Source organism: Canis lupus, chromosome 16, assembly GCF_048164855.1.
Source record: "Canis lupus baileyi chromosome 16, mCanLup2.hap1, whole genome shotgun sequence".
Lineage (NCBI taxonomy): Eukaryota > Metazoa > Chordata > Mammalia > Carnivora > Canidae > Canis > Canis lupus.
The window spans coordinates 15,424,726-15,440,758 of NC_132853.1; the positions used below are offsets into that span (position 1 = coordinate 15,424,726).

At 44.6% G+C, this 16,033-nt stretch overlaps 1 protein-coding gene and 1 long non-coding RNA gene across 2 annotated transcripts in view; one reads left to right on the forward strand and one right to left on the reverse strand.

Moving 5' to 3' along the window:
- PITPNA (phosphatidylinositol transfer protein alpha) overlaps window positions 1-16,033 on the forward strand; it is a 42,875-nt gene that overhangs the window by 7,493 nt on the left and 19,349 nt on the right. The window contains exons 3-7 of the mRNA XM_072779109.1: window positions 2,324-2,469; window positions 6,498-6,589; window positions 11,705-11,712; window positions 12,774-12,848; window positions 14,286-14,369. Coding sequence (XP_072635210.1) covers window positions 2,324-2,469; window positions 6,498-6,589; window positions 11,705-11,712; window positions 12,774-12,848; window positions 14,286-14,369 — 405 coding nt within the window. The remainder of the gene's footprint in view (window positions 1-2,323; window positions 2,470-6,497; window positions 6,590-11,704; window positions 11,713-12,773; window positions 12,849-14,285; window positions 14,370-16,033) is intronic.
- On the reverse strand, window positions 1,034-9,792 carry LOC140606146 (uncharacterized). Its single transcript, XR_012008548.1, has 3 exons — window positions 9,719-9,792; window positions 7,799-7,947; window positions 1,034-1,416 (listed from the first exon to the last, which is right to left on the reverse strand). It is a non-coding gene; the product is annotated as an uncharacterized lncRNA (long non-coding RNA).

Consider the following 16,033-nt stretch of genomic DNA (forward strand, 5'->3'; position numbering starts at 1 on the left):
GAACCACCAGCTGACAGACAACCCAGTCCCCTCCACTAGGCCCTTTCTTTAGCCTGCCCTTTAGGATTGCTGAGTTAGTGGTTAGACGTTCTTTTTTTTTTTTTTGGTTAGACGTTCTTATGACTTTTCTCTAAAACAGAATTAGTGCTCCTTCTTAGGACCCCCTGGCTTAGCCAAACCCTGACCCACTTGATAGAGGTTTTCATTTTGCCTCAGCCAGGGGGTGAACTTGGAAAGGCACCGAGACAGCTTGGTGCTCCCTAGGGGCATTGAAGCAGCACTGATGTTGCTCAGGATTAGCAAGGTCAAGATGACTGGCTCTCACCCAGATGTTCCTCTTTATGGGATTAACTGAGCCTTGATCACTTTCCTGGGCCTTTCCTTGGCATTTTTTTTTTTTTTTTTTAATTTACTTATGATAGAGAGAGAGGCAGAGACACAGGCAGAGGGAGAAGCAAGCTCCGCACCGGGAGCCCGATGTGGGATTCGATCCCGGGTCTCCAGGATCGCGCCCTGGGCCAAAGGCAGGCGCCAAACCACTGCACCACCCAGGGATCCCTCCTTGGCATTTTGTACTGGGTTTTTACTTTGGAAATTAGGGCTCTTTCTATTTCATGGTGAACAGTGAATTGTGCTGGTGTGCTGTTTCCCCTTCCAGACTTCACCCAGAAATTTCCCTGCAGTGCTTATGAAGCTGCCTAGAAAAGCAGGCTTCCAAGATGAAGCAGCTCTGGAAACTGCCTCTGCTCCTTGCTGTTGCCGACAGTGGTTTAAGTGGCAGCTGCCCAGAGAGGCAGCCTCTCTATTTTAATCTCAACGGGTGGAAAACCCTTGTCTGGCACTCCTGGGAGTACTGGGGCGTTTGGGGAGGGGATGTAGCCAGTGAGGAAAACCTTGACACCCGCAGTACAATCAAATACCTTTTTTCCCTCGTACTCCCTAAGCTGTCATGCCTGGTGGTATTGGTGGTGATAGGGAGAATGCATCCTTTGCCTTAAATGTAACTTCCTGCATTAATTGTTGCTGTCCGTTCTTTTTGTCTTATTTTTCCCTCTGAACAGCTTCCCTCAAAGAGGAGGGAGCAGAAGGGCCAGGCCTGGGCAGTGCCCGGTCATTGGTCCCAACACTGAGTTGGCCTGAAGTTAGAGGAGGCCAGTAATCTTGACTAGTTACTTGACAGGGTGGCCTATGACCCAAATAAAGGAAAACTAGGTTCTTGCCATCTAGTAAGATGGCAACACAGAGAGTGTACTTGTCAAATTGGGATTAGTACATACTGTGGGGTAGGAATCTTTGTTATCCAATATAGGAAGCAGGGCACTTGCTTCAGCCGTACCGGGAATCTGGAAAGCATCAGGTTTGGTTGCCTGCAAGACTGTTCTCTGAGTTGCTGGCAGGGTGATGAGCTGCCCAACACTGGAGAAAAAACAAGTAGATGAGCCAGTTTCAGAAGAGTTTGTGGGGGATCCCTGGGTGGCGCAGCGGTTTGGCGCCTGCCTTTGGCCCAGGGCGCGATCCTGGAAACCCGGGATCGAATCCCACGTCGGGCTCCCGGTGCATGGAGCCTGCTTCTCCCTCTGCCTGTGTCTCTGCCTCTCTCTCTCTCTCTCTGTGTGACTATCATTAATTAAAAAAATAAATAAATAAATAAAATAAAATAAAAGAAGAGGTTGTGGATTTCTTTTTTTTTTTTTAAGATTTTATTTATTTATTCATAGAGACACACGGGGTGGGGGGGAGGGGAGAGAGACAGAGGGAGAAGCAGGCCCCATGCAGGGAGCCCGACTGGGACTCGATCCTGGGTCTCCAGGCTGCAGGCGGCAGTAAACCGCTGCGCCACCGGGGCTGCCCGAGGTTGTGGATTTCACAGAGCACTGGGCAACTTTCTTTGACAAGAAGTCATGTGTTAGGGTCTGTTTAAATGAATGGGATAAAGAGACTTCTAGCAGCCAACCAAGATCTTGTTTTAGGGTCTTAATACCAGAGGCAGGTTCAGGGAAAAAGCTACCTTGGACTCTATAATGTGTTTTCTGGATGGTGATGTGAGGTTAAGCATATTCACCTGCCTCCTTAAGCCTTGATGGAGGATATAAAAATGGGAAGGATTAAATTAAACACATCTGACAACTAAAGAGAGGCCATGGAGCAGTGTTCATAGTTGCTGTAGGATTCGGGCAAGGTCCCATGTGGAACTGCAGAATGAGGTTTTGGATGCAGAGGAATCCCAGAGTGATCTAATTGGATGGTTACTGGCAACTAGACCATGTGCACCTGTTGAGAAGATTCTGCATTGACAATAACTCCTGTTTCATTGTTCCTTTAGTATCAAGTAGGGCAGCTGTATTCTGTGGCTGAGGCCAGCAAAAATGAAACGGGTGGCGGTGAAGGCGTGGAGGTCCTGGTGAATGAGCCCTATGAGAAGGATGGTGAGAAAGGCCAGTACACACACAAGATCTACCACTTACAGAGGTATGTTGCTGAGCAGCATAGCCAAAAGGCAGCCAGGTATTGAAGTGGAGATTATGGATAATTGGGGGTGTTTCTGGGTTATTAGCTGGTTTCTTAGGTTGCTTCACCTGTAAGAGTGGGTGTAAGTGGCACTTCTTTGCTCATTTAAGTTTTTTTTTTTTTTTAAGATTTTTTTTTTAATTTTTTTTTTTTTGAACATTTTTATTTATTTATGACAGTCACAGAGAGAGAGAGGCAGGGACATAGGCAGAGGGAGAAGCAGGCTCCATGCACCGAGAGCCCGACGTGGGATTCGATCTCGGGTCTCCAGGATCGCGCCCTGGGCCAAAGGCAGGCGCCAAACTGCTGCGCCACCCAGGGATCCCGATTTTTTTTTTTTTAGTATATGTGCTGCCGAAGCGAGCACTGATTTTTTTTTTTTTAAGAAAATACTTGCCTCAACTAGGCTCTTACTCCTCAGAGGTGGTAGCATTTGGCTTCTTAGTGTTTAGTTTCTTAGTTGTTTATGAATATAGGGGTGTGTGTGTGTGTGTGTGTGTGTAAATGGGTGTTCCATTTCATTTATTATTCTCTTACATACATGTGATCAAACTATACATATGATTCTTGACTTTGCTTCTTTGTTACCTGTAATACCATAGCTGTCATTCAGTGTCAGCATATTCTGTCCTATTCTTTTAGAATATGTTATACAGATGTGCTATAGCCCATTTCACCAGTCCTCCCTTGGTAGATATTTATAGTAATTTCCAGATGTTTACATACAGTACTCTCATAAGATTCCTCCTGCACAAATCTTTTGCTGTACTTATGTGTATAAATTTATAGTAAGTGCTCCTAAAAGTGAAATTGTGGGGCAGGGAGTATTTTAAATTCTGATACTGTGAAATCAGTTACCAGAGAAATTTTGGCCCTTTATGTGGATCAAAGGCATAAATATTTATTTATTTATTTTTTTTTTTTTAAAGGCATAAATATTTAAAAGTGAGTCTGATTTATATACCAAAATCCATAGCAAACCACACAAATTTGCTGAATCTCTAATTGAAACAGTAATATTTCAGGAAATTATAAGCTGACGTAAAGGACATTGAAAGCCATAGTAAACATACAGCAGCTTGAATGGAAGTTGAACCAAGCTAGTCTTAGAAACTATCCAGTATTGGAAAAAGTAAACCTGATATATATATTTTTAACAGTGCTAAAGTGTACATAACACAAAAGTCATCATTTTTACTATTTTTTAAAAGATTTATTTATTTGAGAGAGAGCAAGGGGAGGAGCGGAGGGAGGGAGAATCCTTTTTTTTATTTTTAATTTTTTTTTATTTATTCATGAGAGACACAGAGAGAGAGAGAGAGGCAGAGACACAGGCAGAGGGAGAAGCAGGCTCCATGCAGGGAGCCTGATGTGGGACTCGATCCCAGGACTCCAGGATCACACCCTGGGTCAAAGGCAGGCGCTAAACCGCTACGCCACCCAGGGATCCTGGGAGGGAGAATCCTAAGCAGACTCTGAGCCAAGTGAAGAGCCCCCCAAAGGGCTTGATGCCATGACCCTGAGATCACAACCTGAGCCGAAACCAAGAATTGGACACTTAACTATCTGCGCCACCTAGGTGGCCCCCTCCCTCCCTCCCTCCCTCCCTTCCTCCCTCTCTCCCTCTCTCTCTCTTTCTTTCTTTCTTTCAGCATTTTTTTAGCATTTTTTTTAAAGTTCAGTGGCAATAAATACATTCACATTGCTGTGCAACATAAACCAGAATTTTATGTTATTTTAAAGATTTTATTCATGTATTTGACAGAGAGCACAAGCAGGGGGAGTAGCAGAGGGAGAGGGAGAAGCAGACTCCCCACTGAGCAGGGAGCCTGACATGGGACTCGATCCCAGGACCCTGGGATCATGACCTGAGCCATAGGCAGATGCTTAACCCACTGAGCCACCCAGGTACCCCCAGAATTTTAATTTATAGTCACTGAACTGAAAATTATTTTCACTCATTTTCACTTGGTAAAATCTCTGATTTAGTATAGTCTGATGCTGTGGAGATGTAAAAGTGCTAGCCCAGAGGAGCCACAGATTTTGTGAGTGCTGGAACCAGGAGGAGAGCAACACTGTGAAGTGGGGGAAATTTCACCATGATTCTGTTTCCTTGCCATTGTTTTCTTTTTTCCTTCATGTCTCCTCTTCATCCTCCTCCATCCCTACTCTGAGTTGACTACCAGCCAATCCTTACTGAGCCATTAGCAATTGATTAGCATAAGGCTCAGGATATGCCTTTCTCATAATGCATTTGTGTTTTTTGTGCACAGGAAGACTTTGCAAACAGGTTGGTAGAAGAGGCCGATTGGTTCCTTATGACTCAGTTGGTCCAACTAGAGTGTCAGGAGGTCTGTACATATGAAGGTGGGACTTGTCTTACCCTCTTCTTTAAAAGAGTGGTAAACTTTGAGCTGCCACTACCACTCGTTATTTAATCCCAAAGCACTCAACTGCAAAGACCAAATCAAAACCAGCAGTGCTGAATGCCCTGATCACCTCTCCTCGTTAGAATCAGAACCTTCCTGTCAGCCATCTATTGCCCCAGTCAGAACCATGGGTTCCCCACCACCCTCTTTCTCCTCCCTGGTATCAGCTCAAGTCCTTTTGACTCCATTTCCTTAGTATATCCAGCATTTCCATTTCCTTCCATCATCTCTTGGTTGGATTACTAAAGTGGCTTCTAACTGCTCGCCCTGCTTTCCATTTCTCTGCACAACTTTGAGTTCTGTCCAAAGGTAGATATGTTGGATATGTTGGTGGCTTAAATAGATCTGGATGGCTTTCCTTTGCCCGTAGGATAAAATCCATACTCCTTCTTGACATAACTTACAAGATCTTTTATGACCCAGCCTCTGCATGTTCTTTTATATTCCCTGCCTCATACCTTACATCAGCTACTCCAAACTTCTCTCTCTTTCTCCCAGCTTTTCCCACCCCATTCCCATCCTTTTATCTAGCTCAGGTCTACTCATGTTCTACTCTGTGTTTTCATTTAGTTCTTACTTTCCCTGAGGAGCCTCCCACACCATGTTGTTCCAGTGTTCTGTCCCCCAGAGCCCTGTGCTTACCCACTGTGGCACACACTTAACAGTGCTGTCCTCTGCCTGGTTAGATGGACTTCCCACTAGAATGTAAGCTCCATGAAGTCAGGAGCCATGTCTGTGTGATTTCTGTAAGTATCCTGGTGCCTGGCACACAGGAGACTTACTTGAATGAGTGTGGCAGTGAGTCAATGAATCTCAAAAGGTTGCTCTGAGTGCCGGGTTTTGCTCTTTTGTGTTAAGGCCTCAGGCACTAAAGTTGAGGAGATTGTTGGAGCCTACTAAAGACTGCATAGATTATCAGTTAAAAACTAGGGAAGAGGAATATTTATTCCTTAAAAAAAAAAAAAAAACAGGTTCATACTGTATATGCTGTTCTGTAACCTGAGATAAAAAGAATTGATTTAAAAAAAAAAAAAAAAGAATTGATTAGAAGAAATATTTTGTCCTGGGAGACAGATGGCCCTGAAGCCCTCCTGGCCTCCCAGAACTGATAATAGCAGATCAGATAATCTTGGATTCCATATTCCAAGTCCGTCAGCCAGACAATGTGGCCTATAAACCTAGACTGGTCCACTCTTGAAGGTATGCCATCCTTGCAGTAGGTAGTATAATTCCCCGGGCCTGGTGAGCTCAGGAAAAATGGGTCATGATAATGTAAGAACCGATAAGCCATGGCAGGTAGCCAAAGGTCCCACCTCTTGTCCTGTTCCGATGGGTGGTGAGGTACTGGGATGAGTTTTGGGTGGATGTTAGTAGCCCGATGAACTTGGGTGTCAGGCTTCAGCTGGTAGCTTCTCAAACAGAAGGGTAACCTGCTTATCTCGTGGAAACTTGCTTGCCAGTGCCACTGAAGCAGTTGGAGCTGTGGCCCGAAGAATGTGATGTAAAAGTCCATTGTCTTCTCTCTTCATTCCTCTTCATAACCCCTTTTTCTTACCACAGCAAAGTGCCCACGTTTGTTCGAATGCTAGCCCCAGAGGGAGCCCTGAATATACATGAAAAAGCATGGAATGCCTACCCTTATTGCAGAACTGGTAAGTGCAGACCTGGCCAGAAGCTGGAGTTTGGGCCCCAAGGTAGACAGAGGGTATGGTCAAGTAGGCCCCAAAGGGGGCAGTGAATTAGGGCTGGGTCCCACCTTCATTTTCCAGATTAAGCCAATGAAAGGATGAACTTGGGGAACCCCCTCAGGCTGGTGGTGAGTGTGTGTGTTGTCTAGTTCAATTTGGCAGCCAGCTGAGTGGGAACCACCTGTAGTTGTCACAGCCTGCGATGGTACAGAACCAGCCTCTCTTGGAATGATATGATAAATATGATTGCTTTTACCGATTACAGAAGTAGTGTTCTCTCTGTTTATTTTTTTTCTTTTTCTTTTTTATTTATTATTTATGATAGTCACAGAGAGAGAGAGAGAGAGAGGCAGAGACACAGGCAGAGGGAGGAGCAGGCTCCATGCACCGGGAGCCCGATGTGGGATTCAATCCCGGGTCTCCAGGATCGCGCCCTGGGCCAAAGGCAGGCGCTAAACCGCTGCGCCACCCAGGGATCCCCTCTCTGTTTAAATTGTGGAAACTACATACAAACAGAAGAAAATAATCACCCAGGATCCTTCCATTTCTAGATAGTCACTGTTGACATTTTAGTGTCTTTTTATAATCCTTATATGTGTATTTCCAGACACATTTTTAAGACAGATTTTAAATTAAATCATACTAATTATTAGATTTGTTTTATTTTATTTTTTAATTTTTATTTATTTATGATAGTCACAGAGAGAGAGAGAGAGAGAGAGAGACATAGGCAGAGGGAGAAGCAGGCTCCATGCACCGGGAGAGCCCCACGTGGGATTCGATCCCGGGTCTCCAGGATCGCGCCCTGGGCCAAAGGCAGGCACCAAACCACTGCGCCACCCAGGGATCCCTAGATTTATTTTTTATTTAGAATTTTTTCCGTGTCATTATGTAGTCTACTGTTTTTTTTAGATCTGTAATATCTGCATAGTATTCCATTCTATGAGGGTACTATGATCTTACTAAACCACTCACTTGGGACACCTGGGTGGCTCAGCGGTTGAGTGTCTGCCTTTGGCTTGGGGCCTGATCCTGGATTCCCTGGATCGAGTCCCACATTGGGCTCCTTGCATGGAGCCTGCTTCTCCTCCCTCTGCCTTTGTCTCTGCTTCTCTTTCTGTGTCTCTCATGAATAAATAAATAAATAATCTTTTAAAAAAATAAGCCACTCACTTATTGTTAGATCCTGAAATTTCCAGTTTCATGTAATATATTTGGGTTTGGCTTGGAAAGCAGCTTTGCGGCCAAGGAGCTCTTGAGAGAGGCAGTCATAGGAAAGGACCTCTAAGGGTGACTTTCTTGCCCTGGGGGGAGGGCCAGACCTAGACACCAAGAAAATGTAGCAACAAAATCCTGATTTGTTGAGGAAAAGTTAAAATAAACCTAATTTTTTATGACAAAAGATTCAGAAGCAGTTATCCCCTAAATATATAACACATAGAATATGCATGTCACATTTGAGAGGTGTAGGAGATGAGGAGTGGGGAGGTCACTACTAAGGGCCCTGAACTGATGGCTTACACAAAATCAGCATGTTTTATTAGTTTAAGGTGGGAGTAGGGGTGAAATTATTGTCCCAATAATCTTGGCTAGTCCCTTATCTGGGTTTTCTGGAAAGGAAAGACTAAAGGAAGAGAACTTTCCATTCTAGACATTTTGGGATTCCCTTTGAGTAGTTTGGACTCTTAGCTTTTTAGGATTCCTAGGTCTTGAGGGCTAGTACTGATCCATGTCCATGATGGGGTGGGGTTGGGGGGGTGGCAGTCCTTAGCATTCTCCTGGAACTTGACATGACACGAATGGCCTTTCCTCTAGCCAGCTGACATTTGTTGGCATAGGCAGCTGGCTCTGAGGCTCTCCTGCCAGCCTCTACTTACGTGTACTGTTACATATTTGTTGGACTCCCTAAATTGTGTCTGGTGAGTATGCTCCACCTATGTAGTCCTTATCCTGTGGACTTTGGGAATGACTAAAGTCTAGAGCACAATGATTGTTCTCTTCAATCCTCAGTGGCCCTACAGAGGTTCAAGAACCTGGTATCAGGAGATGTACAATCATGGGTGGAACCTGGGATATATTTAGCACTTACAGTTTCAGTGATGTAGCTGAAAATGCAAACATCTCTACTCCCTAAACATTGAGCAGGAAGTTGTTAAGTTCTTGGAAAGGAGATAAGCACACACTTTCTTTAAAGACAGTGTGCACTGTGCCTGGGTGTGTCTGGTCTAGGGCCAAAGGTGAATTTTCTTTATATCTAGGATGGTTGCCATAGAGCATGTGTCATAAGAACCTTAACCAACTTGGCATAACGGAAGCCAACAGATAGCATGGACTCTTCCATGACTGAGTCAGTGTTCTGTAAACAGGTCTTGTGCCGGCTGAGAGATGCCTCTGTCCTCTGTGTCATACTACAGCTGACACGGGCATTTTTCTAGATATCAAGTATTCATTCACACGTAGTGCTGATCCTTGGCCAAAAGAAGAAAAATATAATTTCTTAATATTCAGTGAAGAGGAGAAGCAGGGAGTAGGGGAAGGAAGGTGTTTTCTTCAGTGGGCGCCAGCCTCATGGTGAGAACCCTCCATCATATAGAATCAATACGTTGAATCTTACATCTGCCTTATTAGACATTATTCTTTTAAACTCAGAGATAGAGGAGCGCCTGGGTGGCTCAGTCGGTTAAGCATCTGCCTTCAACCCAGGTCATGATCTCAAGGTCCAGGGGTTGGGCCCCACATCAGGTTCCCTGCTCAGTGGGGAGTCTGCTTCTCCCGCTGCGGGGGCCCCCCCCCCCCCACTTGTGGGCTCTTTCTCTCTCTCTCTGAAATAAATGGATAAAATCTTAAAAAATAAATAAGTAAACTCAGAGGTAGAAATAAGGCTACTTTCCAGTCCCCTGTGGGGATTGGTGGGAGAAAGATCAGTAGTTCAAACTCCTTAGCTTGGCTGCAGTAGATTAAAATTTGAGGTGAGAATGGATAAAGGGGCATAGGGTAAAAGTCTACATGTCTTTTAGAAGGCTCTGCTCTTACTCTAAATGTAACAAAAACAGATTTGTAATACTCTGCTATCAGCTTTTTCTGTCCTCTTACCTTCTTTCTTTCTTTTTCTTTCTTCCCCCTGCTGATGGGTTGGGACAGGAAGAGAGGATAAGAGGGGGCTTGGCTGTGAATGAAAATAGGAAGAGGGAGATAAATGTTTCTCCTTCTGTGTCTACCTCTAACCTTTAACCCTGGCCTGAATACATCTCACTGAGCCATGGTTTTAAAGTACCTTATTAGTCTTATTTGGAGAGCTGTATTTCCCAACTGCAAAGGATTTCCTGATGTACCCAGGGTTGCAGTTTGAAGAAAAGGAAATTTTTTTTTTTAAGGGACCCGGGGTCACGCCCTTCGCCAAAGGCAGACGCCCTACTGCTGAGCCACCAGGCGTCCCAGGAAATGGTCTTAATTGGTTGGGGGAGATTGTTTGGTTGCCCAGGTTCGTTAGTTCAGAAACCTAGTTTGTCAGAACTGAGTGGATCCTTTTCTTAGGGTCTAGGAAAGACTATTGTATGAAAACCCCAAATGCCAATATAGTAAGTTTATCGAAATACAGAATTACTAATGACACTAGATGTTCCTGTTTGCTGATTAGGGTGTTCTTCCCTTGAGAACTCTTCTACCTGGGAAACCAAAGTATATTCAGAATGCCACCATGTAGTGGAAATGCCCATTTGCTTAAATGATCAGACTCCTGTGTCCATTGATTAGCACATTCTGTCCCTACTTAGAAGATTGCTTGGAGAATGTGGATTCAGAATCAGGTGGTTAGTTGGGGAACCTTAATGGCTCCTGTCATCAGACTGGGCCTGGCTAACACCACTGTCTCTATTCTGGGGATGGGGCTGCTAAATGTGCCACATAGGCAGCCTGAGGCCATGGCCACCAGTACAGCACAGGAGAATTTCTGCCAACCTGGCCTCTTTGGACTTCCATTCAGTAGATATCATACCCACCATTTCCTTTTATGTTAACTGATTTTCTCCAAGCTGATAACAGGGCAATTATTTCAATAGGCCGTGTAATTATAATCTTAACCTGGTACTTTCTTGCAAATATCTTTTATCAGATACAGGGAAATGACTAGTAGTCTCTTGGATTGTTTCTATACAAGGCAGACCTTATCCCTTATATTCAAACCTTTCTGCATCTTTTTTTTTTTTTTAAGATTTTATTTATTATTCATGAGAGACACACACAGAGACAGGCAGAGACACAGGTAGAGGGAGAAGCAGACTCCCTGTGGGGAGCCCGATGTGGGACTCGATCCTGGAACCCCCAGGATCACACCCTGAGCCAAAGGCAGATGCTCAACCACTGAGCCACACAGGTGCCCCATCCTTTCTGCATCTTAATCTCAGCAGTAACCTTAGTTTTAGTTTTGGAGTTACAGAGTTTGACTGTTAGCCCCATAAATGTCCAATATGGCTGTTAGAAACTGAGATAACTCTTAAGCTCAGAGGGTACAGAGTGAGCTAGACTATTGTCAGGAGGAGAGCTGGTTTGTTCCCCAGTGACATTAGAGCTGCAGTCATTTTCTCTGATAAATAATTGAACCGTGCTTTCCAAGGGGTCTCATTACAATGAGCAGGAGTGCAGAGGGCGCGAGGTTTGGTTACAGTGAGAGGAAGTGTGCAGAAGGCAGATGGACAGTGCCTGGCCAGAAGTGCCCTCTCTGGGCTACAGGAGGTGGTGGGACAGCAGGTGATGCTCTGAGGGCAGAGTAGTGGGTCTCAGTGCTTCGGAGCAGCAGAGCCAGTCCCCTTTTCTTGCCCAGCTGGAGAGTGCCTTGGGGACAGATAGTGGCGTCACTGTATTGAAGTTCTGGATTGGGTCTCTTGGGACTTCTGTGTGAGGGGAACTTGAAGTTGGTACATTTGAGATACCAGATGCACCTGCAGGGCTTGAAGCGCGCCTGTGGACTAAGCCCCAGGGAGGGGAGAACTCCTTCCTGCCATGGTCCCTGGGGGTGAGGGGCAGTTACTCAGCTTCATTAATCTTTTTCTCTCTTCTTTCCACGTCCTTGCCTTGGAGCAGTTATTACGGTAAGAATTCTTGATGGGGGGAGGGGAGGGATGGTGGAAGGGTTGTAAAGGATCTTTAAGAAAAGAAGAAATAAAAATGTCACTGCCCTGGAGGTTCCTGGGTATTCCTGTCAGGAGGCTGGCGTTAGTGAAGCTTCATCTTTTTGCCCCTACTGAAAAATCTGGCAATTGGCAAAGTAGTCTCTGGCCTAAAGCCCCATTGGCATGTGGGGTAGGTCCTGCAGTTGGGGCTGTGGGTCTCGTGTGCAGGATGACCCAAGGCTCTCTTCTGCCCTTCCCATGTCATGCCTTCTCAGGATTTATGAAACTAGCTCAACTGACCTGATTGTGGCTTTCCCACGTGCGCATCTGCACACCCCAGGGAATGCTGGCCATTGGCAAAATTTGAAGTCATCAGGGTGTCTTTTCTGTGTCCACCCCCTGTGTCATCACCCCTTCTCTCCACCTTTCAGCACCCTCATCCAGGTGCCTGTCCCTGCTGCCAAATGGAGGCGGCTTCTGCCAACCTAAATTCTGCCGTGGAGTTCAGAGGTTAATATGTGCCTCATTCAAGTAGCATCCCATTTTTAAACAGAACTAAGGAAGCACCGAGGGTTCAGTTGACGAGGAGAGAACTTCAGGCCTCAGCAAAAGGCTGGCTGGTGGATGGGGTGCTGGTGAACATTTGGTTGAGTGGGAATATTCCTTCTCATGTTAACCATTAGTGCTCTGTGCATAAGGCAAGACGGCCAAGTGGTTAAATACATAGATTTTGAAGTCAGACAAATCTGGTTTTGAGGCCCAGCTCTGTCATTATCTCTGTGGGCTTGGACAAGTCCCCTCCCCTCTTTGAACTTCACTTTCCTCATCTGTAGAATGAGGATGATATTACTACAGCCCTCGTAGGCCGGGAGGAGGATTGAACAAGATAATGTGCCCCTAGAATCCTGTGGGCTCCTAGTCAAATTAGCTGTTACTTTAAGGCAGAGGCGAGGGTCTCTCAATCACTGCGATCAGTAATGTGAGATAGTTACTCTCCAACTTTGAGGCTGGTGACTGTAAGGTGTTTTCCCCTCTTCCAGAATGAATACATGAAAGAAGACTTTCTGATTAAAATTGAAACCTGGCACAAACCAGATCTTGGCACCCAGGAAAATGTAAGTAGCGTTTCCCAAGAGCCCAGGGTCTTCGAGGCTGCAGGGTAGGGTTTTGAGGCTCTGTTTAGCCGCTTCTCCTTCTCTGCGGAGCCTTTTCTGTAGTCCCATTCTAACAGCCTGTGTCTGGACCTTTCCTACCAGCATGGGATTGCTCTGTCTCTAATTTGCAAAACATGATCTCCAAAGACTCCTTATGGGGCCTTCTCGTAGAGCTAAGATTGGTCTAAATGCAACTCTTGGCAGAGAGGAACTGTATTTTTAAAACGTGAAGATTACAGCCTCTATAGAGCCTCTATAGAGTTATCTATAGATAACTCCTCAATTCTAAAATTCACATGTCCTTTTGACCCAAGTAGTTCCACATCTAGGAATTTATCATGTAAGTTATGCTTTCACATGTGTAAAATAATTTATACACATAGAGATTGATTGCAGTATTCTCTGTGTAGCCAAAGATGAAAAACAATGTAAGAGCGCATCAGTAAGACACTGTTAAACTGTGGTGCAGCCATACAGTGATATATTATGCAGCCGTTAAAAAGAACCAATAGAGAATAATCTTCAAGATAGACTGTTCAGTGAAAAAAGCGTGATGCAAAACAGTGTGTATATGTGCTACCATTTGTATTAAAAGAAAGATCTCTCTACACGGATGTTTGTATGTGCATGGAATCTGGCAGTGGTGGCATTACTCAGGATGGGACTGGAAGGTAAGCAAGAGAAAGTTTTTTAAAAGCATCAAAGTAGGGGCACAAGGGTGGCTCAGTCAGTTAACCATCTGACTCTTGATTTTGGCTTAGGTCATGATCTCAGTATCATGAGATTGAGCCCCACATTGGGCTCTGTGCTGAGCTCGGAATCTGCTTGAGATTCTCTCTTTCCCTCTCCCTCTGCCTCTCCCCCCAGCTCACATGAGTGTGCACACACTCTCTTTCCATCTCTCTAAATCAATAAATAAGTAATTTAAAAAAACACATTAAAGTAAGCAGTATATGGCTAAACAGGTTATACGTCCACAAGTATTTGTAGCCAATCTTTACAAAGGAGAACATACGAAATAATTTAAGTGCAGTAGGCCAGAGTGTTTTGGCCTGCTGAAATCAGAGCATTTGTTCTCATATGTATATCTACTTAAAACCCTTCCTCCCAAAAAAAAAAAAAAAAAACCCTTCCTCCCATTCCTTTGTTTTGTTCTGTTTTTAATATTTTATTTACTTATTCATGAGAGATACAGGGAGAGAGAGAGAGGCAGAGACACAGGCAGAGGGAGTAGCAGGCTCCAGGCCCCTCCCATTCCTTTGGATAACTTTGTTATTCTTTACTGGTAGGAATCTCACATCTATGGCTATGGAAATAACTGTTCCTGGGTGTTGATTCTGGATAAAGGGTGCTTTGTAGCTGACAAAAACTACACAGTGGTCCTCCTTGTTTCTGCAGGTGCATAAACTGGAGCCTGAGGCATGGAAACACGTGGAAGCCATATATATAGACATTGCAGATCGAAGCCAAGTACTTAGCAAGGTAGGAACTATTTAGCAGGGTGGGCTGCCTTTGAGATGCAGAAATAACTTCTAAGTGTCAGAGAAACCAGGGAACCATACCCAACTTGGCTCAAAGGGAAGTTCTCTCTTGGCTGTTGTTTGTTTTATTTTTTATTTTTTATTTTTATTTTTTTGTTTTATTTTTTAAATTAGAATTAAGAATTCTCTTAATTCTTGGGGATTCTACCGGGAAGATAGTGGCCTGGTTTGGCTCTGGAAACTACTACTAGACATTGTAGGTTCTTTTTTTTTTAAAAAAAGATTTTATTTATTTATGAGAGACACAGAGAGAGGCAGAGACAGGCAGAGGGAGAAGCAGGCCCCATGTAGGGAGCCTGACGTGGGACTTGATCCAGGGTCTCCAGGATCACACCCCTGGCTGAAGGCGGTGCTAAACCGCTGAGCCACCCAGGCTGCCCCGACATTGTAGGTTCTGAGGATAATTTGCTCAGCTGAAATGACACTTGATCTGAAACTAGTTCTCAAATTCATTTTTCCAACCCAGTAATTAAAAAACATTTATTGCCTGCCTGTTATGTTCGGAAGACTGTGTTCTATGGGTTCCAGCCGAATAGATGAAAAGACAGATGCCTTGCCCTCAAGAAGTTAGTGGTGGGGGCAGCCCCGGTGGCGCAGCGGTTTAGTGCCGCCTGCAGCCTGGGGTGTGATCCTGGAGACCTGGGATCGAGTCCCACGTCGGGCTCTTTGCATGGAGCCTGATTCTCCCTCTGCCTGTGTCTCTGCCTCTCTCTCTGTGTCTCTCGTGAATAAATAAATAAAATCTTAAAAAAAAAAAAAAAAGTTAGTGGTGGCTTCTCAGAGTATAGCAGCATACGCCTAGGAAAGGACCACTGCTCTAGACCATAAACTTGGAAAGAGCAGGGACGTGGTCTGTCCTGCTCAGTGCTGTTCTCCCAGGAAGGATTTCTTTAGGGAAGGAAAAGTTAGGTTGCTGCTCATTCAGTACTCTTCCTATTTGACAGAGACCTGTTGGGATCAGGGCAGAGGAATTTGGCTCTCTCTGGGGAGTGTTTGCTCTCCACATCCCAGGGGTATGATCCCTCTTTCCTGGAGCCACTCGCTCTTGTGCTTCAGATATTTTGGTTTGTGTATTTCCAAAAAGATATGAAAAACATCTTGTGCTTTCCTTGTCTAATATCTTCATTTCCACCCTCAAAAGTTAGTGGATATTTCAAAAAGCTTTTTATTGAAGTATAGCATAAAGCGAAGTGAATATATCTAAGTATAGAGCATGGTGGATTTCCTCAAACTGAACATAGTCATATGTCTCAAATAGAAATGCTAACAAAGGGGATCCCTGGGTGGCACAGAGGTTTGGCGCCTGCCTTTGGCCCAGGGCGCCATCCTGGAGACCCGGGATCGAGTCCCACGTCGGGCTCCCGGTGCATGGAGCCTGCTTCTCCCTCTGCCTATGTCTCTGCCTCTCTCTCTCTCTCTCTGTGACTATCATAAATAAATTAAAAAAAAAAAAAAAAAAGAAATGCTAGCAAAGAGTATGACTCTGAGTATTTTGTCAAGTCTAGTTATTTTATGTGAGTGGAGAGAAGCAGAAGTGGGGAAGATTTAATTAATTTATTTGTTTTTATTTAAGTATAGTTGACATAAAAGGTTTATTTTTTAAGT